We start from the raw sequence: 21,238 nt of genomic DNA on the forward strand, positions 1-21,238 counted from the left end.
CCCCCCCCCCAACTTACAGATGCACCCTCCTCCTGCATCGTCACTTTTCATCTTTCATTGCTGCTGTTTCAGATATTTATATGACTGCTTGTTTTATTGCAATAGTGCCAGTAAAATTGTACTGACTCACATAAACATGCACTTCACACTTCATGTCAACCTGTCAACATTCAGGCCGCACCACTTGTGCTAATATTATTTGGTGACTGCATGTGCTGAATCATAACTACACTGTATGTGCCGTGTATGACCATATGTACTGTGTTTTATACATTGGCCCCACAGGAACAGTGTTCAATTTGCTGTGTATGGCTGAATGACAACAAACTTGAACATTTTACTAACCCACCACAACCATTCAGTTTCTAAAGAAATTCTAATTCAAGATTGTTTAGTGTCGTTTCTAGCACACAAGTGTAAATGAGAATAAAATAATTATTACTCTGATTCTGATGTGGCACAATAAAAAACACTACAAGATAAAGGACACTGTAATAAAAAGGAACACAATAAATATAAATACAGAAGATAGCTCATATACATAGATTGATTGTATGTCCATAAAATGATGCTCGGCACAGGAGCGTCTGTACGTAAGGTGACTCTGACAGGAAATGTTAAAAGCAGTGGTGGTGAGAGGAGTGGAGGGGTGGGCTAGTGGGTGGAGGTGTTGGTCAGCTCTAAGGGCAAGTAATTGTTTTTAAATCTGGTTGTCCTGGTGTGGGTGCTAAATAGCCCTCTCCCTGATGGGAGTGGATCAAATAGCCCACGAGTAGAATGGATGAGCTTTCATGACATTGTTGGCCTTTTTCATACACCTTTCCACATACATGTCCTGGGTGATAATTAGGCTGGTGCTGATGCTAATACGCTGGAGCTTTTGCTATGAAGTTGCACTAAAGCTCACTCAAAATTGTGCTGCTGAAGTTAAACGCACGTTTAAATTCTCTTTCAAGCAAATGACAGTATAGTCTTTCATTTTCTTATTCATTTCCATGTAAAGATAACCCTTCATGTGTTTATGCAGTTTATTTATACTTGTACAAATCACTCAAAGAAAAGGGCAGCCAGACAGAAATTACACAGTCCCACTTTATTTGGTACAGGAGTGGAACTGGTGTGGTCTGCTGTTGCTGTTGTTCATCCACCTCAAGGCTCGACGTATTCTGCTTTCAGAGATGTTCATCTGTATACCGCTGTTGTAATGTGCGGTTATTTGAGTTTGTCACTTTCCTGTCAGCTTGAACCAGTCTAGCCATTCTCCTCTGATCTCTCTCTCTTCAACAAGGTGTTTTTGCCCGTAGAACTACCATTCACTGGATGTTTTTTCTTTTCATTTTTCACACCATTCTCTGTAAACTCTAGAGGCTGTTGTGCTTGAAAATCCCAGGAGATCAGCAGTTTCACAGATACTCAAACCACCCCATCTGGCACCTGCATTCATTTCACAGTCAAAGTCATTTAGATCATATTTCTTCCCCGTTCTGATGTGTAGTCTGAACAACAAGTGAACTTCTTAACTATGTCTGCATACTTTTATGCATTGAGTTGCTGTCACATAATGGGCTGATTAAATATTTGCATTAATGTGCAGGTGTACACTTGAACCTAATAAAGTAGCCATTAAGTATATTTCCAGCCCAAGAAAGCTCAGGCAAAAAAGATGGGCCACTTCAATCACAAATAACAGCGCACGGCTGTCAGACAATGTTGCAGTCAACACAAAACTTATGGAATCTCTCTGAAATGTTATGGTTCACTTCACCACAGCTCCAATGTTTAAACCAAAAAACAGGAGAAAAATTAGCACTCTTCACTTATGGACAGATTGGAATTATTTCTATGTATCCTCTGGTGGTTAAAGTGCATGGAAGTAACCAGGGGTGGTGGTAGTGTCAGATCCATTAGGAACATCTAAGAAACTCTGAGAGGCACAAGGATGATATAAAAATGAAGGTCTATGTAGGAAGGAGGGAAGGATTAGATTGATCTTAGTGTAGGTTAAAAGGTTAGCACAACATTGGGGCCAAAGTGCCTGTGCTGTACTTTAATGTCCTATGTACTATTAAAATCTTTCCCCACGTTCTGAGCCTTCAGTCAACATCACTAAAAGCAGATGAGCTAGTCACTTCAGAATCAGAATCGCAATCAGGTTTATTATCACTGTCATATGTTGTGAAATTTGTTGTTTGTGGTCGCAGTACAGTACAAGACATAAAATATAACATACTAAAATTATAATAAGGAATAATGGGAAATAATGCACTTGGCTACTGTTTTCCAACCGCATCAATATTTCAAAGAGTGTATGGTTAACTCTGAAAGTGTTCTCAGTCACTCTGTAAGTGACATGAACAGCACCACAGAAATGCGAATATTTCTTGCCACTGTCTCATTAGACAGAACACCCATGCAAACACAACAGCCCAGCTTCTCACCAACCCGTCAAGTTCATCCATCCCATTCAAAGGTCCTTGACACAAAACCCACTGAAGGCTTTAATGTTAAATCAGCCACTCTTTGCTGATGCCTGCAGAGACCTCACTGGTTGGAATATGGTGGGTTAGTGGCTAAAGGGCGGCATGGAAGTGTAGAGGTTAGCACAATGCTACTGCAGTGTCAACCACCTGGGTTCAATTCCCACTGCTGTCTGTGAACATTTGTACATTCTCCCTGGGACAGCATGGGTTTCCTCCGGGTGCTCCGGTTTCCACCCACAGTCCAAAGACACACCAGACGGTATGTTAACTGTTGTCCAAAGATATACAGTTAATTATATTTGTCGGTCGCATGGATAGAATAGGGCCATATGGGCTCATTGGGCAGGAAGACCCTCTTACTGGGATGTACCTTCAAATAAAAATTAAATAAATAAAAAGTTAGCAAGTCTTGACTATTGAAAAGATTAAATCCCACTATATTAGCTGAGAAAATTAAATCAACTTAATTGAATAAATGGAACAAAATGCTGGGATTGATAAATTGGGCAATAGAACTACTAGCTGGATAGATATTCTTAGGGAATTACATCTGCCGCCCTTACATGTGGCAATATTCGTGTAACCACATACTCCTTCATGTGACCTCAGACCCAGTGCAATGTAGCTGACTAAACTGCGGTCTGAAATGACACTATCTTCCCAAGTTCAACAGCAAGGTCGACATCCTTATCAGCCTGTGAATGAATTAAAGATACGCAAGTTCTCAAAACCTTTTATGGACACACACACACACACACACACACACACACATTGATATTTCTCGATTTGTACGTTTAATATTTACAAACTGTTCTATAAAGTTAAAGTTATGTTTGCTTACAGTGTTACTGCTGGTAGTTCAGTGGGTAGTTATAGTTAGAGGAGGGGTCGACTTGATGATCTTCCCTTGTGACTTTTCTAACCATTTCTTGACTTCCGCAGCACAGGGTGCGCTTGATACCCCTGGAAGCCGATGTGGTCTCCATCTCTCCGACTTCCCTGTCTGTCTGGCCAACCCACAGGCTATCGTCAGCGTCCGGGGGCTGGTAGCCACTCTCACTCGGGTCCAGGGGCTCTTTTGACAGGAGGATGCAGATGGCCGGGACGTTTTTCAGGAGGGTGAGGTTGTGGGCGCCTTCCTGGGGCTCGCGGAGTTGCCATGTCTCCCGTAGGCTCTTGTAGCGCAACCTGGTGATCTGGTGGAGACCCTTGATTCGCCTTTTCATGATTTCCGCGCAGGTGATGGTCTTCGTGACCGCCCTGCCCGAGCCGGTGAACACCATCTGCCGGGTGCCTTCCAGCTCCATCCGGCCGATCGCGAACCCCATCAGGTTCCTGATCTTGCTTCCTTCCTTGACCCGCATCTCCACGATGTCCTCCGGCAGGTTCGCGAAGGGCAAGGGGCTCTCCTCCTCGCTTTTGCGGATTTTTGTGTAATTTTCCATGGCTTTGCCTCCCCACACGCCTCACTCTGGCATCGCCTCCCAGTCCTCTCCCCAGAGAGAAAAAAAACTTATTGCCCCCCTCTTTCAGCGGTATCCAAAGAGGGGCAACATTGCTTTCAGTCTCTTGCTGGGCACCAAGTTTTGCCACAAAACAAATAAAACGTGGAGGGGGTTGTGGGTACAACGCAACGCTCCGTGCAGTGAAAAGGCTTCCTCGCTAAGTGTGCATCGCTTTGTTAAGGAAACCTCGATGCACCCCTGCCTTTATCCCTGGAGATGCACACGTTCCATGGGACCCATTTCCATCCCCGGCTCTCCGGTCTCCGCGGGGCACGGGACGCCTCCTTCCCGGCTCTGTGGCCGCTGCGCTGGAATCTGCGGCTCTCTCTCTCTCTCGCTCCAAAGCGCAGAGGCAACGGGCTGCTGCCTCTCTCGCGGGCTTCTGGCCCCCCAGAGCCACTCACTCACTGCGAACGAACTTGACCAACGTTTAACCCCTTCAGCACCGAGCTCCTCTCGGTTCCTCTCCTGCAGAGGAGACCCGCTGTCACATTTATCGCCTCCTCCTGTTTTCAAAACGTTTCAAAGCCTTGTATACAACTAGCTGCCTCCACGTCCCCTTCCTGTAATCTGCTCCAAGCCTTCCTTTGAAAAGTCCGCTATCAATCAGGTCTTTAGCTGACGAGGAACGAAACCCTGGAATTCCCTCCCCCGAAATCCCTGCCTCACTAACTCACCCTGCTTTTTAAGATAATACTTAAGGTCTGTCATTGATGTAGATTTGTGCTTGAGTGTAAATTTAAACCCTTACCAAACGCATCCCAACCAAGGCCAATCAAATGCAACCCAGAACTTAGAAAAATATAACAAAGAAAGTCCTGATTAGGGTCCCGGCCCGAAATATCGATTGTTTATTCACTTCCATAGATGCTGCCTGACCTGCTGAGTTCCTCCGGCATTTTGTGTGCGTGTAGCAAAGGAACAGCTCGTTTAGCGCACGATTTAGCCATGACGCCAATTGAAACTTATCCCACCTGTCTGCACACGGACCATATCCCACCATTCCCTGACTATCACGTGCCTCTCGAAAAGTCAGTTAAGCACATTACAGTTGGGGTAACATGTTCCAGGGACTTTACATTCCCTATGCAAAAAAAAACTTGCCCTGTAGGTCTCCTTTAAGATTTCTTTCTCACCCCTTAAAATCCCAAAGTAGATAAAACATTAGAGCACAGTTCAGGCTCAAAATGTGGCACCAGCTTCTTAACTTCCTCTAAGATCAAACTAAGCCTTCCCTCCCACACACCCTTCATTTTTCTTTCATCCATGTAACTTAAGAAATTCTAAAATGTCCTTAATGATTCTGCCTCTACCACAACCCGGTGCAGCACATTCCGCATACTTACACTGTGTAAAAGAACACTACCTCTGACATCCCCCTCCCACTCACACTTTCCTCCAATTACTTTAAAATTATGCCCTATTTTGTTAGCCATTTTTGAATTGAATTGACTTTGTTTTTTACATCTTTCATATACATGAGGAGAAAAAATCTTTACGTAATGTCTCCATCTAAATGTGCAATGTGCAATCATAGTAATTTATAATAAATAGAACAGTCAATGTAATATAGAATACACTCAAATCAGCGTGAGTTTATCAGTTTGATGGCCTGGTGGTAGAAGCTGTCCTGGAGCCTGTTGGTCCTGGCTTTTATGCTGTGGTATCGCTTCCCAGATGGTAGCAGCTGGAATAGCTTGTGGTTGGGATGGTTTGAGTCCCCAGTGATCCTACAGGCCCTTTTTACACACCCGTCCTTGTAAATGTCCTGAATCATAGGAAGCTCACAATTACCGATACACTGGGCTGTCCACAGCTCTCTCTGCAGAGTCCTGCAATTAAGGGAGCCCTGGGAAATAGTCACTGGCTGTCCGCTCTGTGTAGACCTCTTATCATCTCATATGCTGCACCTCAATCAAGTCACCTGTCACCCTCCCTCGCTTCAAAGAGAAAAGGACTAGCTCACTCAAACTTTCCTCATAATACATGCTCTGTAATCCAGGCAGTATCCTGGTAAAACTCCCCTGCAATTTCTCTAAAGTTTTCATATCCTTCCTATAATGAGGCAACCAGAACTGAGCACAATAGTCCAGGTGTGGTCTAACCAGAGCTTTGTGGAGCTGCAACATTACCTCATGGCTTTTGAACTCAATTCCATGACTAATGAAAGTCAGCACTCCAGATGCTTTCTTAACTACTGTATCAACTTACACAGCAACTTTGAGGGGTAAGACATAGGAGCAGAATTAGGCCATTTGGCCCATTAAGTCTGCTCTGCCATTCCATCATGGCTGACTTATTTTGCCTCTCAAACTTATTCTATAGTCTTCTCCCCTTAAGCTATGGTCATGGACCCAAATTTGATTTTGTTCTTCCACACTGCTGAGCATCTAGCATTAACCTTGTACACTGACCTCAGATTCAACCTTCCAAATTGTATCAGTTCACATTCCATCTGAACTCCACCTGCTAATTGTCAGCCCATCCTTATCAATGCCCGTTGTAATCTATGACAACATTCAACACTAAAGCCACAACACTACCAACCTTTGTGTCCTGTGCAAACTTACCAACCCACCCTTTCAGTTCCTCATCAAAATCTTTCATAAGTATCACAAAGAGCAGAGGTCCCAGAACTGATCCCTGTGGAACACCACCAGTTAACGACCTCCAGGCAACTCATAGATTTCATCCACTACCATCCTCTGCCTTCTGTGGGCAAGTCTTTGTATCGTATAGGGATACAGCAGGGATACAGACCCAATGACTCTACGCTGACCATGTTGTCCATTGGCTGGTCCTAATTTCTTATGATCGTGCCCCTCCCTCTCCATGTACCTAACTGAGTGCTTCTTAAATGATACCATTGTACCTGCCTCAACTACTTCCTCTGGCAGCCCACTTCAATTGCCCAACTACCTTCCGTGTGTAAAGGTTGCCCCTCGGATCCCTTTCAAAACATTCCACTTTCACTCTAAATCTACACCCCCAGCATTTGGACCTCTACCCTGGGGGAAAGACTCTACTGTCCACCATATCTGTACTTGTCATAATTTTAAACATTTCTGTAAAATGAATAAATGAATCTCTTTAGTTCAAATGAATAAAGGCCTAGCCTGGCTTTAGCTCAGGGCATCTCGTCTTGGCAACATCATCATAAATCTTTTCTGCACTCTTACCAGCCTAACCACATGTTTCCTATAACAAGGTGACCAAACAAGTAGATTGTACTCCGAGTGCCACCTCACTAATGACCTCACTAATGCAACATAATATCCCAACTCTTACACTCTACTCTCTGACCTCTAGTATTTGAACATTTACACCCGGGAAACTGATTCTGAATAATCTATGTATATCTGACATAATTTTATAAACTTCTTTCAAGTTGTATCTCAGCTTCTGATGGTCTAGAGAAAACAACCCAAGTTTTGTCCAACTTTCCTGATAGTTCATGCTATCTAATTCAGGTAACATCCAATCGAGCCCCAACCAAAGCAACTTGACTTCCTAACTTATATCCTCAACACCCTGACCTATGAAGGCAAGAATGCCATATGCTTTCTTTACCAACCTATCTACCTGAGTTGCCACTTTCAGGGAGCTATGGACATGTACCCCAAGATCCCTCTGTACATTAATTCATTGAAGGGTCCTGCCATTAACCATATACTTTCCCCTTGACCTCTCGCTTTCAAAATTGCAAGACCTCAGTAATCAAAGACCCCACCCACCTCAGGCGGTCTCTCTTCTCTCCTCTCCTATCAGACAGAGGATACAAAAGCCCGAAAGATCGTACCACCAGCCTCGAGGGCAGCTTCTATCCCACTGTTCTTCAAAGGACCTCCTGTATGACAAGATGTGCTCTTGGTCGCACAGTCTTCCTTGATATTATCTTGCAAGTTATTGTTTATCAGCACTGCAGTTTGTCAATACCTTTTACATTTTATTCTGCATTGTTATTGTTTTACATTATTTTAACTCAATGCACTGTGTAATGATTTGATCTGTACAAACAGTGTGCAGGACAAAATATGGTCATTAATTGATTAGATAACACGATTGTTAGATCAAGAATCAATACCCACTACTGTTTATATGTTTTCCCTGTGACTGTGTGGGTTTCCTTTGAGTGCCATGGTTTTCCCTCACATTAGTAAGTTGTGGGCATGCTACGCTGGCACCAGTAGCATGGTGTAACACTTGTGGACTGCCCCTGGAGAACACTTCTAGGGCTGTGTTGGCCATCCACACGTTTCACTGGATGTTTCAGTGTTTCAATGCACATGTGACAATAAAGCTAATCTTTTCCTTCTTTTCACTGTGTCTTGGTACATGAGACAATAATAAACTATAACTGATACCTCACATGAGTAACAATTAATTTATAGAGTCTTTTCTACACTGGAATATCAGTAAGTTTCAGGTCGAGCAAAGTGTGTGATGGTGTGAAGCAGATAATGTCAGTATTATACTCCTTTTCCTTCGGATGTGCCTGCCCTATCTATGATTAGTTCAGTCATTCCCGATGAAGGGTCTCAGCCTGAAACATTGATTATTTACTCATTTCCACAGATGGTGCCTGACCTGCTGAGTTCCTCCAGCATTTCATGTGTTTACTCTGGATTTCTAGCTTCTGCAGAGTACATATATGCCACCACGAACAACCGTGAGATTTATTTTCCTATGGACATATTCAGCAAATCTATAGGATAGTAACGATAACAATGAAAGATCAAGTAGAGGGCAGAAGGCAACAAACTGTTCAAATGCAAATAGAAATAAATAGCGAGAAAATGAAATAGCAGATGAAGTGAGATCATTGGTTGCAGGAACATCTCAGTGGATGGGCAAGTGAGTGTAGTTATCCCATTTTGTTTGAGAGCCTGAATCTATAAAAATTTATGGTGGTTCCATTTGAGTTCCTGAACATTAGAGCAATCAGGCTGCTATCTCCCATTCTCATCGTTTTATTCTCCCCCATTAGATTTATTAGATAGTTTCCAGTCTATAATATCAATGGTTTTATGGGCCAATTGACAGACATAATTGGAGCCAGCAAGTTGGATGTCAGAGAGCTACACTGCGACTACAAGCCTGCAAGTGGTAATATATGGCTTGGCCAAATAGATTACATGGGTTGTGGCTGCAGTTATGAATCAAATGCACAACACAGAAACAACAAATGAGTGATGTTTAGAGCAAAGGAGTGTTGGGAAGTACAAGGGTAACAGTATAGAAGATAAATTAGGAATGATATGAAGGCAAGAATAGCTGAGAAAGGATTAAAGTGACAATCATAATACATTAGGTTAACCATGGGCTAAGTACCTCATTAGATGGTACAGGTGTTGTGTGTCCTTGATGCTTTGTATTATCATCCTTCGCTGAGAAGTGTTTCTTATCTAATATGATGAACTAGAATGCAATAGGCTGGATTGTTGGAAGAGAGACCACTGAAAGTGATGATAGGGATTGGAAATCCCCTCAGTCGCCACTTTATTAGATACTTCCTGTACCTAATAAAGGGACTACTCAGTGTATGTTTGAGGTCTTCTGCTGCTGTAGCCCATCCACTTCAAGGTTCGATGTGTTGTGCATTCAGAAATGCTCTTTGACACACCGCTGTTCTGATGTGTGGTTACTTGAGTTACTGTTGCCTTCCTGTCATCTTGAACCAGTCTGGCCATTTGCCTCTGACCTCTCTCATTGACAAGATGCTTTCACCCACAGAACTGCTGCTCGCTGTATGTTTTTTTTGTTTTTTGCATCATTTTCTGTAAACTCTAGAGACTGTTGTATGTGAAAATCCCAGAACATCAACAGTTTCTGAGATACCCGAAGCACCCCACGGTCAAAGTCACCTGGATCACATTTCTTCCCCATTCTTATATTTGATCTGAACAACAACTGAACCTCTTGACTAACTCTGCATGCACTTATGCATTGAAGTTGCTGCCACATGATTGGCTGATTAGATATTTTTATTAATAATCCAGTGTACAGGTGTACCTAATGAAGTCGTCACAGAGTGTACTTTAGAATTGAGCAAATGATGAGCAAAAGAATTTAGAAAATAGAATATGAGATTAAACTAGCAGGAAATATAAAACTTTCAAAAGGCTTGTGAGAAGGAAAATAATTAGCAAGGATGAAAAACTTAAAGACAAAGTCAAGTTCATTGTTATCACAAGTACATTTATGCAGAGGTGCAATGAAAAGCCACATCACATCATACAAGCAGCATTCACGATAAAAAAAACACATGATTTTTACAAGAAAGAACTCAATTAAAACAAAAAATCCATACTTTAGTACAAAGTGCTTGAAGTGGTCATAGTGTTGGTGAACTGCAGTGAATAGGGCTGTGCCAGTTGGCTCAAGATTCAGAATTCAAGATTGTTTAGTGTCTTCCAATACACAAGTGTAAAGGAGAATGAAATAATTGTTGATGTGGACCCAATACAGCATATAAAAATCACACCAAGATAAAGAACACAATAATAAAAAATAAATACATGAGATTGCTTACATACATAGATTGATTATATATACATAAAGTGATGCTAGGCGCAGGAGTGTCTTGACATAAGGTGACTGATATGAAATGATAAAGTAGTGGTGGTGGGGTGGGTTAGTGGGTTGAATGCTGATCAGCCCTAAGGGAAAGAAATTCGGGGAAAGCAACTGTTTTGGGTCTGGTGGTCCTGGCGTGAATGTTATTAAGCCTCCTCCCTGTTGGGAGTGGGACAAACAGTCCATGAGCAGTGTGGACGGGATCCTTCATGATACCGCTGGCCCCTTTTCAGCACCCTTCTGTGTATGTGTCCTAGATGGTAGTTAGGCTGGTGCCAGTAATGTGCTGGGCTGTTTCATGTGCTGGAGGAACTCAGCAGGCCAGGCAACATTTATGGAAAAGAGTACAGAAGAAGTTTCAGGCTGAGATCCTTCATCAGGACCAGCATTTTGTCTGTGTTGCTTGGATATCCAGCATCTGCAGATTTTCCCTTGTTTGTGAGCAGTTTCATATACCGATTGTAAAACCTTCCTGTCAGCTGCAGTGCGGTTTCCAAGAACTGAATGATTGAAGGGCTGAAGCAACTATCCTTGAACTTGATGATGTGGGATTTCAGGCTTCTGTACCTCCTCATTTGGTCTTTGTTGCAAGAAGATTTCAAGTATAGGGATAACTTACTACACTGCTGATAGGGCCCAGTCTTAATTCCTAAGGAAAGCTGCACTTACTCGAGCATACCGGACTAAAGATCAAGATTAACTTTATTTGTTACATGTACATTAAAACAATGAAATGTGTTAATTGTGTCAGTAACCAATACAGTGTCACCATGATTCCAGCACCAGCATAGTATGCCCACAGCTTACTAACCCTAACTGGTGTGTCTTTGGAATGTAGGAGGAAACCCACGTAGTCACAGGGAGAATGTACAAACTCCTTACAGACATTTGGCAGACTCATAGTCAAGGAGCCACGTAGCATTGAAAAGGCTATTCAACCCATTCCATCACTTTTTATACCCATCTACAACCCATCATATGAAGAGAGATTGAGTTGCCTTGGACTATGTTCTTAAAGGAATAACGTGTGACCGTACTGAAATGGACAACATTCTTAGAGAACATCAACAGGATAGATGAGAGAAGGCATCTTTTCCTGGCCAGAGAATCTAGATTCAGGATCAGTGACTCCAAATAAGGGATCATTCATTTGTTATGTGTCATGTTTTATGACGTGAGCGATCATGGTCTTTCCATGACCATGATTGTTCTTGGCAAATTTTGCCAGTGCTTCTTCTGGGCAGTGTCTTTACAAGACGGGTGACACCAGCCATTGTTATTACTCTTCAGAGATTGTCTGCCTGACATCAGTGGTCGCACTTACCAGGACTTGTGAACTGTACCACCCCCTGCTCCCATGGCTTCAGGTGACCCCAATCGAGGGTTGGGGTGAAGCTAAGCAGATGCTGCACCTTGTCCAAGGGTTATCTGCAGGCTAGCAGAGGGAAAGAGTGCCTCACACCTCCTTTGGCAGAGATGTATCTCCACCCCGCCTTATCCCAAATAAGGGATCGACCATGGAAAGAGATTTCTTCACTCAGAGGGTGGTGATTCTTTGGAGTTCTCAACCCCAGTGAATTGTGGGAGTTTGATCATTGGCTGCATTCAAAGCAGCGATCTGAACTCTGGTTCACCTTGACCTTGGCTGCTATTTGTGTGGAATTTATATGTTCTCTCTGAGATCATGAGATTTCTGAATAGTGAAGAAATGAAGATGGAGCAGGGAAATCGGTGCTGAGGAAAGTTGGCTTGAGCTCGTTAGTGTTGAGAAGGCAAAGATCAGTAAGTGGCAGAAAGAATTACAGGAGTATTGATAGTCTTGTGAGTAAGACTAACCTGGAGGATATAAGCAAATTACGATTGGAGAAAGGGTTGGGGTTGCACTGGTAGGTGTTAGCATAGGCCAGTATCCTTCTTCCCTGTCGTAGGTCTTTCAAACTATTTGACGTACTCACCAATTCTCAGAAGCAAAAATGAAGGTAAAACAAATGAGAAAATGAATCTTAGATCAACAGCAGCTTAAGAGGCAGAGCAGGTAACTTGCTGGGGTTTAAATTCCATAAGATGTAGGAGTAAAATTAGGCCATTTGGCCCATCAAGTCTGCAGAGCCATTCCATCATGGCTGGGTTATCTTCCCTCTCAACCCCATTCTCCTGCCTTCTCCCCATCACCTTTGACACCCTTACTAATTAAGTACCTATCAATCTCTGCTTTAAATACAACAAATGACTTGGCCTCCACAGCTGTCCATGGCAATTAATTCCACAGTTTCACCACTCTGTGGCTATAGAAATTTCTCCTCATCTCTGTTAGCTTCAGGAGGAGAAAACCAGAGATCCTTGAGCCAGTCCAGATCAGGGAATCAGAAGTGGAGAGGGTCTGCAACATTAAATTCCTCAGTGTTATCATTTCAGTGGATCTGTCCTGGGTTCAGCACATAAGTGTCATTATGATGAGGGCACAACAGTCCCTCTACTTTCCCAGAAGTTTTTGAAGATTTGGCATGTCAGCTAAGACTTTGATAAGTTCTATGGATATGCATTGGAGAGTATATTGACTGGCTGCACCATGGCCTGTGCTGGAAACACCAATGTCCTTGAACAGAAAAGTCTACAATAAAGTAGTGGTACAGCCCATCATGTGTAAAGCACTGCCCACTATTGAGCACATCTACAAGGAGCGCTTTTGTAGGAAAGCACCATCTATCTTTAACGATGCCCACCGTCCAGGCCAAGCACTCTTCTCACTGTTGCTATCAGAAAGAAGATCCAGGAGCCTCAGGTCCCACACCACCAGGTTCAGGAACAATTATTATTCCTTAATCATCAAACTCCTGAACCAGAGTGGATAGCATCACTTAACTTCACTGAACTGTACCCACAACCTCTGACTCACTTCCAAGTACTCATGTTCTCAATATTAATTGTTTATTTATTTGTTATTGTTATTATTATTTTGTTTTATTTTTAACTTTGGTATTTGAACAGATTATTGTGTCTTTGGTTGTCTGTTTTTTTTTGTGTGGTCTTTCATTGATTCTATTGTGTTTCCTTATATTTACTGTAAATGGCTGCAAGAAAATGATTCTCAGGATAGTGTATGGTGTCATATATGTACAAAGTGTACTTTGACAATAAACTTATGTTGAACTTTATAAAGGAACATCTTTCTATTGAGCATGTGCTCTCTGGTCCTAGGCTCTCCCACTATTGGAAATACCTTCTCCATGTCCACTCTTGTCGGACTTTTCTTTTTTTAAATCACTAATTTTTATTGCAAATCCAACAAATTACATTTAATACAACCAGTTGCCGATTACATTTTGACTGTTTAACCCAGCCATCCCCCAACCCTCATCCCCACCCCACTCTCCACCCCCCACCCTCTACCCCTCTCTCTCCCCCCCCATCCCTCTCCCCTCCACCAACCAGCTGAATAGTAGTGCATACACAGACAGAGCATTCCTATTTTAACAGAAGATCTTTTAAGTTAGATGTCAAATTTATCCACATTAAGGTTGTGTTTGGTCATGCATCATTTGCTCCTGTTGATGATAATTCCAGGTAAGAAATGTCCAAAAAGCTCCAAAGCCAGTGAGTACTTGAAATATCATGGGGAGATTTCCAATGCTGGACTACAATCTTCTTAGCTGCAGTCAGGCCTGCCAGCCAGACTTTGTGTGTTTTTTCCATAAGGGAAAGGTGGGAGTCATCATTTAGAAGATGCACAGCGGGGTCCATTGGTAACTGTACCCCCGTTAGTTTTGTAAGAATACTGATAACCTTCCCCCACAAACCAAAAACCCCTGGACAATCCCATACAACATGCATAAAACAGCCAACGGTTCCGTGGAGACAAAATGAGCAATATGGGTCAGGAACCAGTCCCATTTGATGTCTAATTCTCGGTGTTAGATATGCTCTATGGCAAAATTTCAAGTGTATATACTGATGATTTGGGTTTTTCGAAGCACCAGCAGCATTATCCCAAATCACATCCCAGTCTAAGTCTTGTCCCAATTCAGATATCTCCCAATCACAGGCTTTTATTCCTGCTGTGGGCATATATTTCTAGGAGTTTCATTTATCATAGATATATGACAATATCTGTCTTGGAGCACTCTGTATCCAACTTAAAATGGGATGGTCCTTTAAATCTGACCCCCAGGGAATCCAGTAGGCTTTACAAGCTGATCTTACTCTAAAGTAGGAGAAAAGAGGGTGTTTATCAATATTCTATCAAGATACCAGTTCTTGAAAGCTAAGGATAGTACTTGCCCCATTAATATCTTGAAGAGTAGTAATACCTTTATCCTCCCAAGCTCTGTTAGTGAATGGTTTCCTCCCAGACAGAAAATGATTATTGTTCCATAATCGACATGATTTGCATCATACGCTTTTAAATTTTAGGAATTTTTCTGCTGCTCTAAACACTTGTAGCATATGGGTTAAAATTGGACTGTAATACAAATCACATTTTTTGGTAGACATACCTATAAGGAGAAAGATCTTCAACCTTATTGGTGCTATTAGCTCTTGTTCTATATTTTTCCATGATGACACTTTATCCTCCTCCATCCAATAACTAAGACTTTTAAATACAAATGCCCAGTGATACAGTTTAAAATTTGGACGTGCCAATCCCCCATCCGACTTTTTGAATTGTAGAGCGTACCACTTTATATTGGGTCGTTTGCCGTTTCAAACACAGCATCATAGTAAAGAGTCCAGTTTTCACCAATATCCTGCTGGAGGCGCAAGTGGGATCATTGAGCTGATAAAATTAATGCAGGGAAAGATGTACACTTTATTGACCGATTTTCAGGCTGGGACTGATACTGGCAGGTGTCTTCATCTATTAACATCTTCTTCTATTTTTTTCCAAAATTAAAGAATAATTTGTTTTAGCCACAGACGATAAGGAAGTTTTAACTTTAATACCCAAGTAGAGGACTTCACTTGTAACATTAATCTGGGGAGGGAGAGACACCTTACTTTTATTCGTATTAATCAGCATCAGTGCTGATTTTGACAGATTAACTTCGTATCCTGAAAGAAATCCAAACTGCTTAAGTGTTTTTAAAACATAGGGGAGAGCTTGTTGAACATTTGCCATATAAACTAATGTGTCGTTCACATAAAATGATAGGCTTTTCAATATTCAGTAGATTTAAATGGACTCCCTCATTATTCCTCCACAAGTCTCCCCTCATCATTTCTCATCCTATCAGAATATCTCTGTATCCCTTTCTCTGTTTGCTTCTCTGTTTCCCCTTGCTGTTCATATCTACTGTGGTAATAATTGAACACTCTAATATTTCAGAATCATAGAGAATCAGATGTACAACACTATAGCAGGCTGTTTACCAACCCCCCCCCCCCCATGTTCATGTTGACCTTTTTGCCTATCCACACAAATCTCATTTGCCTACACTAGCACTAAACTTCACTTTGCCTTGTCTATTTTAATGTCTGTATAAATGACTCTTAAATGTAGTAATTGTATCTGATTCCACTACCTGCTGAGTTCAAGATATCAAAGACATGCCACTTAAAGTAAAAACTTAACTCTGAGATCCCCATTTCAACTCCTTTCACTCACTTGTTCTTCGTCCTGTTGCTTATGATATCCAAACCGGGGGAAAAAGATGGGACTACCTTTCCTATCTGTGACTGTCATCATCTCATAATCTTATAAAATATGAATTATTCCTCATCATCCAGAACATGCTTTTCTTATCATAATCATCAGGGAGGAGGTTCAGGAGCCTGAAGAAACACACTCAACAGTTTAGGAATAGCTTTTTGCCCTCCATCAACAGATTTCTGATTTCTGAATGGTCCATGAACCCATGAAGCCTACTTCCCTATTTTTCTCTTGTTTCACACTATTTACATATTTATTTATCTATCTATCTATCTATCTATTTATTTTTTTATTTTTTTTATTATAACTTATAGCAATTTTTTTATATACTGCTGCTACAAAACTTCAAATTTCCTGACGTATGTCAGTGATAATAACACTGATTCTGATTCTGGTGTAATTGTTTTGAACTAAACTTATATTGCATAAAAAAATGGCTTTGAAACAAAATGTGCTTCAATGTGATAAAGAGGTTACACTACATTTCATAACTTTCCTTTGTTTCACTAATTCTTTTGATCTCAGCATAATTCAGAGGAGTCTAGTTCTCTTAACATCTCCCAATTCAATTATTAATGATAGTTTGATAAGGCTTATGAGCAATGCAAAAAAATTATAATTGAAAAGAGGGGAAGTTTTTTTTTCATTCCATAGTAGGATGCAGCTATCACAGGCAATGACATCATTTACTGTCCCTAACAAATCACTCCAGATCTCCAGAAGCATGTCAACAGGATCTCAGGAACTTGTCAACAGTTTTGAGCTGCATATCTAGAGAGGATGTGTTGTCACTGGAGAGAGTCCAGAGGAGGTTCACGAAGATGATTCTGGGAATGAAGGGGTTAACATACGAAGAGCAGTTGCCAGCTTTGGGCCTGTACTCACTGGAATTTAGAAAAATGTGTGGAGAAATCTTATTGAAAACTACTGAATGTTGAAAGGGTGGATGTGGAGAGGGTGTTCCCTGTGGTGGGGGTATCTAGAACTAGAGGGCAGAGCCACAACATTGAGAGGTGACCTTTTAGAACGGAGGTGAGGAGGACTTTTTTTACCTAGTGGGTAGTGAATTTTGTGGAATGCTCTGCCACCGACTGCAGTGAAGCCAAGTCTGTGGGTGTATTTAAGACAGAAGTTGATCGTTTCCTGATTGGTCAGGGCATCAAAGGATATGGCAAAAAAGCAGATGCATGAGGTTGAGAGGGATCCTGGATCAGCCATGGTCAAATGGTGGAGCAGACTCAATGGGCCGAATGGCCTAATTCTACTCTTGTGTCTTACAGTCTTATGATCTTATTTCAACATAGGAATTGGGTGTAGGAGTGGGCCACGGCACCTCAAGCTTTCTCTGGCATCTAACTGTGACATCAACAATGCACTAACGTCTACCTGCAGGGATCTTACAGCTAATCAAGTAATCTATCTCTTTGCTAATCAAGTATCTATCTCTTTCTGAACAAAATTACTCAAAGACTTTTCGAATAGTCCTCCACCACTCTCTGAGAAAGAATCCCAAAGGTTCATGACCTCTGAGAGAAAATGTTTCATCACATCTCTATCTTGAATGTAGCACCCACTACTTTTTAATCAGTGAATCCTAATTCTAGATTCTCCTACAAGAGGAAGCATCCTGTCTACATTCATCCTATTGACTCCTCAGGATCTAATATGTTGCAATTAAGTCTCATCATGCTCTTCCAAGCTCCAGAAATGGTGTCCCCCATTCTAAGTATTAGTTTACTAAACCTTCTCTGAACTGCTTCTAGTATAGTAATGTCCCAACTTAGATAACACTACACATAACATTCTAGATGTGGGCTCATCAAATATACACTTATGAAACTGAAGCATAACCTTCCAAGCCACAAGAAATCCTGTAGATGCTGGAAGTCTTGCCCAGCACACATAAAACCCTGACGGAACTCAGCAGGTCTTGGCCCGAAATGTCAGCTGTTCATTTCTTTTCATAGATGCTGTCTGACCTGCTGAGCTCCTTCTGAGAGTGTTGCTCATAAGCTTCATAATTTTGTGTTCAGCTCCCCTGGCAATAAATGGCAATATTCCGTCAGCTTTCCCAATTACCTGTGCACCAGATTTCTCTAGATCATTCACAGGTACTCATATCCCTTCACACCTCAGAACTCCTATTTCCACAATACACTTATTAATTTTTCCCGTCAAAATGGGCAAGTTCATATTTTCCCTCATGATATACCATTTACCAGATCCATGCAGACTTACTGACCATTGTAGCCCTTTCATAACTTACCTTCCTGCTCTCTCTGTGTTACCAGAGTGAATAGTCAATCACAGTTCTTGCTCTTCCAGTCTTTGCTTATACACCCAGTGGCCACTTTATGAGATATCTCCTAATTCAAATATTGTGGCCAATAAATTGTATGTTTGTGATCTTCTGCTTTTGTGGCCCATCCACTTCAAGGTTCAATGTGTTGTGCATTCAGAGGTGCTCTTCTGCACACCACTATTGGTTTTTAGAGTACTGTCACCTTCCTGTTAGCTTGAACCAGTCTAGTCATTATTTGCTGACCGCTCTTTAACCTGGCGCTTTGCCAACAGAATTGCGGCTCACTGAATGTTTTTTGTTTCTCGCACTGTTCTCTGTAAACTCCAGAGACTGCTTCATGTGAAAATCCAAGGAGATCAGCAGTTTCTGAGATACTCAAACCACCCCATCTGGCACCTGCAATCATTCCACGGTCAAAGTCTCTTAGATCACTTTTCTTACCAGTCTGATGTTCAGTCGGAACAACAATTGAACTTCTTAACCATGTCTGCATGCTTTTATACATTTTACATGTGATTGGCTGATTAGATATTTGCATGAATGAGCTGGTGTGTAGGGTGTACCTAATAAAGTGACCACAGAGTACAAGTCAAGCACTCCAATTCCATTAACATCTTCATGAATCTTTTCTGCACTCTGCTGTGTTTCCTCACATCTCTTGGAAACACTGGAGAAGCTGCTACCCCAGTGATCACTATTTTGCATGTGTCAAGCATCACAAACAGACCATTGTTTCCATAATGTTCATAAAAGAGCTACCCAATTCTAGTAGTCAGTATGAAGTTTTTAACTTTACAACTTTTCAAGTTTGTGCTTCATTGGGCAGACACCTACTACCTTCTTGATAAAAGTATTTTCATTACTCCCCTTTAATCCTTCTACTTTAATATTATGTTATTGTTTTTTTTACCTGTATGCTTAGGGAAATAGGTCATTTCTAATTAGTCTCACCAGTTGGTTGCATTGCTTTTGATCCCTTGTGTTGCAGTAGTTCCACATGGGCCACTCTGTGGTGAAATCCTAAATATAAAAAGGAAGCTGAGAACAATACACACAAAACGCTGGAGAAACTCAGAAGTCTGGTGGTATCCTTGGAGGAGAATACAAGATGTTGGTGTTCAAAAAAGTTCAAAGTTCAAAAGTACCTTTATTATCAATTTCTGTATGCAATATACAACCTGAGATTCATTTTCTCCACAGACAGCCAAAAAACAAAGCAAACCATGGAACCCATTCAAAGAAACTCATCAACACCCACCTATGAGCAAAAAAAAGCCCAAATCATGCAAATGGCAACAAGAACATCAACTCCCCCAAGCGCTAATAAAAAACAAATTGCGCCAACAGCAACAAGAAATAACTAGCGAAAACACAGAATATAAAAACACAAAATCAAAACAGTCCAATTGAACTATAGTCCAATCAACAAACCGCAGACCAAGAACAATAATGAACATTGAAACTGTCCTCTTTTCTGTAGTTTGGCAATTCCCATGGTCTGAATGTTTTGAATCAACAGTACAGATCTGTACTAATTAATTAACCAGGATCTAAAGTTAATTAAAATCTGTAATTTGTCACTAATTAACTTACCAATGCAATGTTTGCTACCTCAACTAACAGTGCTTTATATGGAAAGTATGGGTTGTTGACAATTCCCTGAATCCTTATGTAACCCAGTGATGAAGGCAGTCCACCCAAAACATCGACTGTCTATTTCCCTCCAAAGATGCCCAAAGAGTTCCTTCAGCATTTTGTGTTTTGATTTTCTGAATCCTTTTCCAGATTCTAGCATCTGCAATCTCTAGTGTCTCCATTTTGCTTCTCTAGCGAATGTCTAGACTTTTGAAGGATGGTATTCCTGCTTAGAGGAAAATGTTCACAGATATTCTGTGGGCCAGTAGCACCCAGGTCCCATGGATACCAGGCAAAGGAGTTTCATATTGTAATGAAAGTTTTGGATGTAGGTTTTAAAGTAAGTTTGTTTGGAAGAGATTATGGGAAAATCTACTGGGTAGCTCTTCGTCCAGAGTTAGAACATAGAACAGTACAGTGCTGTACAGGTCTTTTGGCCCATGATGTTGTGCTGACATTTTATAGTACTCCAAGATCAGCTTGGAGAGCTTTTGGTACATTGGCCTGTACATTGACTATAAGAGTTGGAATGTTATGGTGAGGTTGTATAAGGCATTGGTGAGACCGAATTTGGAGTATTGTGTGCAGTTTTGGTCACCTAATTACAGGAAGGATATTAATAAGGTTGAAAGAGTGCAGAGAAGGTTTACAAGGATGTTGCTGGGTCTTGAGAAATGAGTTACAGAGAAAGGTTGAATAGGTTAGGACTTTATTCCCTGGAGCGTAGGAGAATGAGGGGAGATTTGATAGAGGTCTATAAAATTATGATGGGTATAGATAGAGTGAATGCAAGCAGGCTTTTTCCTCTGGGGCCAGGGAAGAAAAAAACCAGAGGACATGGGTTAAGGGTGAAGGGGGAAAAGTTTAAAGTTTAAAGGGAACATTGGGGGGGGGCTTCTTCACACAGAGAGTGGTGGGAGTGTGGAATGAGCTGCCAGATGAAGTTGTAAATGCGGGCTCACTTTTAACATTTAAGAAAAACTTGGACAGTTACATGGATGAGAGGTGTATGGAGGGATATGGGCCAGGTGCAGGTCAGTGAGACTAGGCAGAAAAATGGTTTGGCACAGCCAAGAAGGGGCAAAAGGCCTGT

General features: G+C 41.5%; 1 protein-coding gene across 1 annotated transcript in view; it reads right to left on the reverse strand.

Annotated features, from left to right (window-relative positions):
- The window catches only part of LOC132379058 (ribonuclease P protein subunit p25-like protein), a 29,512-nt gene extending 24,963 nt beyond the window's left edge, over nucleotides 1-4,549 (reverse strand). Inside the window, exon 1 of the mRNA XM_059946559.1 lies at nucleotides 3,322-4,549. Within this exon, the coding sequence (XP_059802542.1) occupies nucleotides 3,326-3,925 (600 nt within the window). The 5' untranslated portion in view covers nucleotides 3,926-4,549 and the 3' untranslated portion in view covers nucleotides 3,322-3,325. The remainder of the gene's footprint in view (nucleotides 1-3,321) is intronic.
- Between the last annotated feature and the right edge of the window lie 16,689 nt (nucleotides 4,550-21,238).

Source organism: Hypanus sabinus, chromosome 21 (genome assembly GCF_030144855.1).
Source record: "Hypanus sabinus isolate sHypSab1 chromosome 21, sHypSab1.hap1, whole genome shotgun sequence".
Lineage (NCBI taxonomy): Eukaryota > Metazoa > Chordata > Chondrichthyes > Myliobatiformes > Dasyatidae > Hypanus > Hypanus sabinus.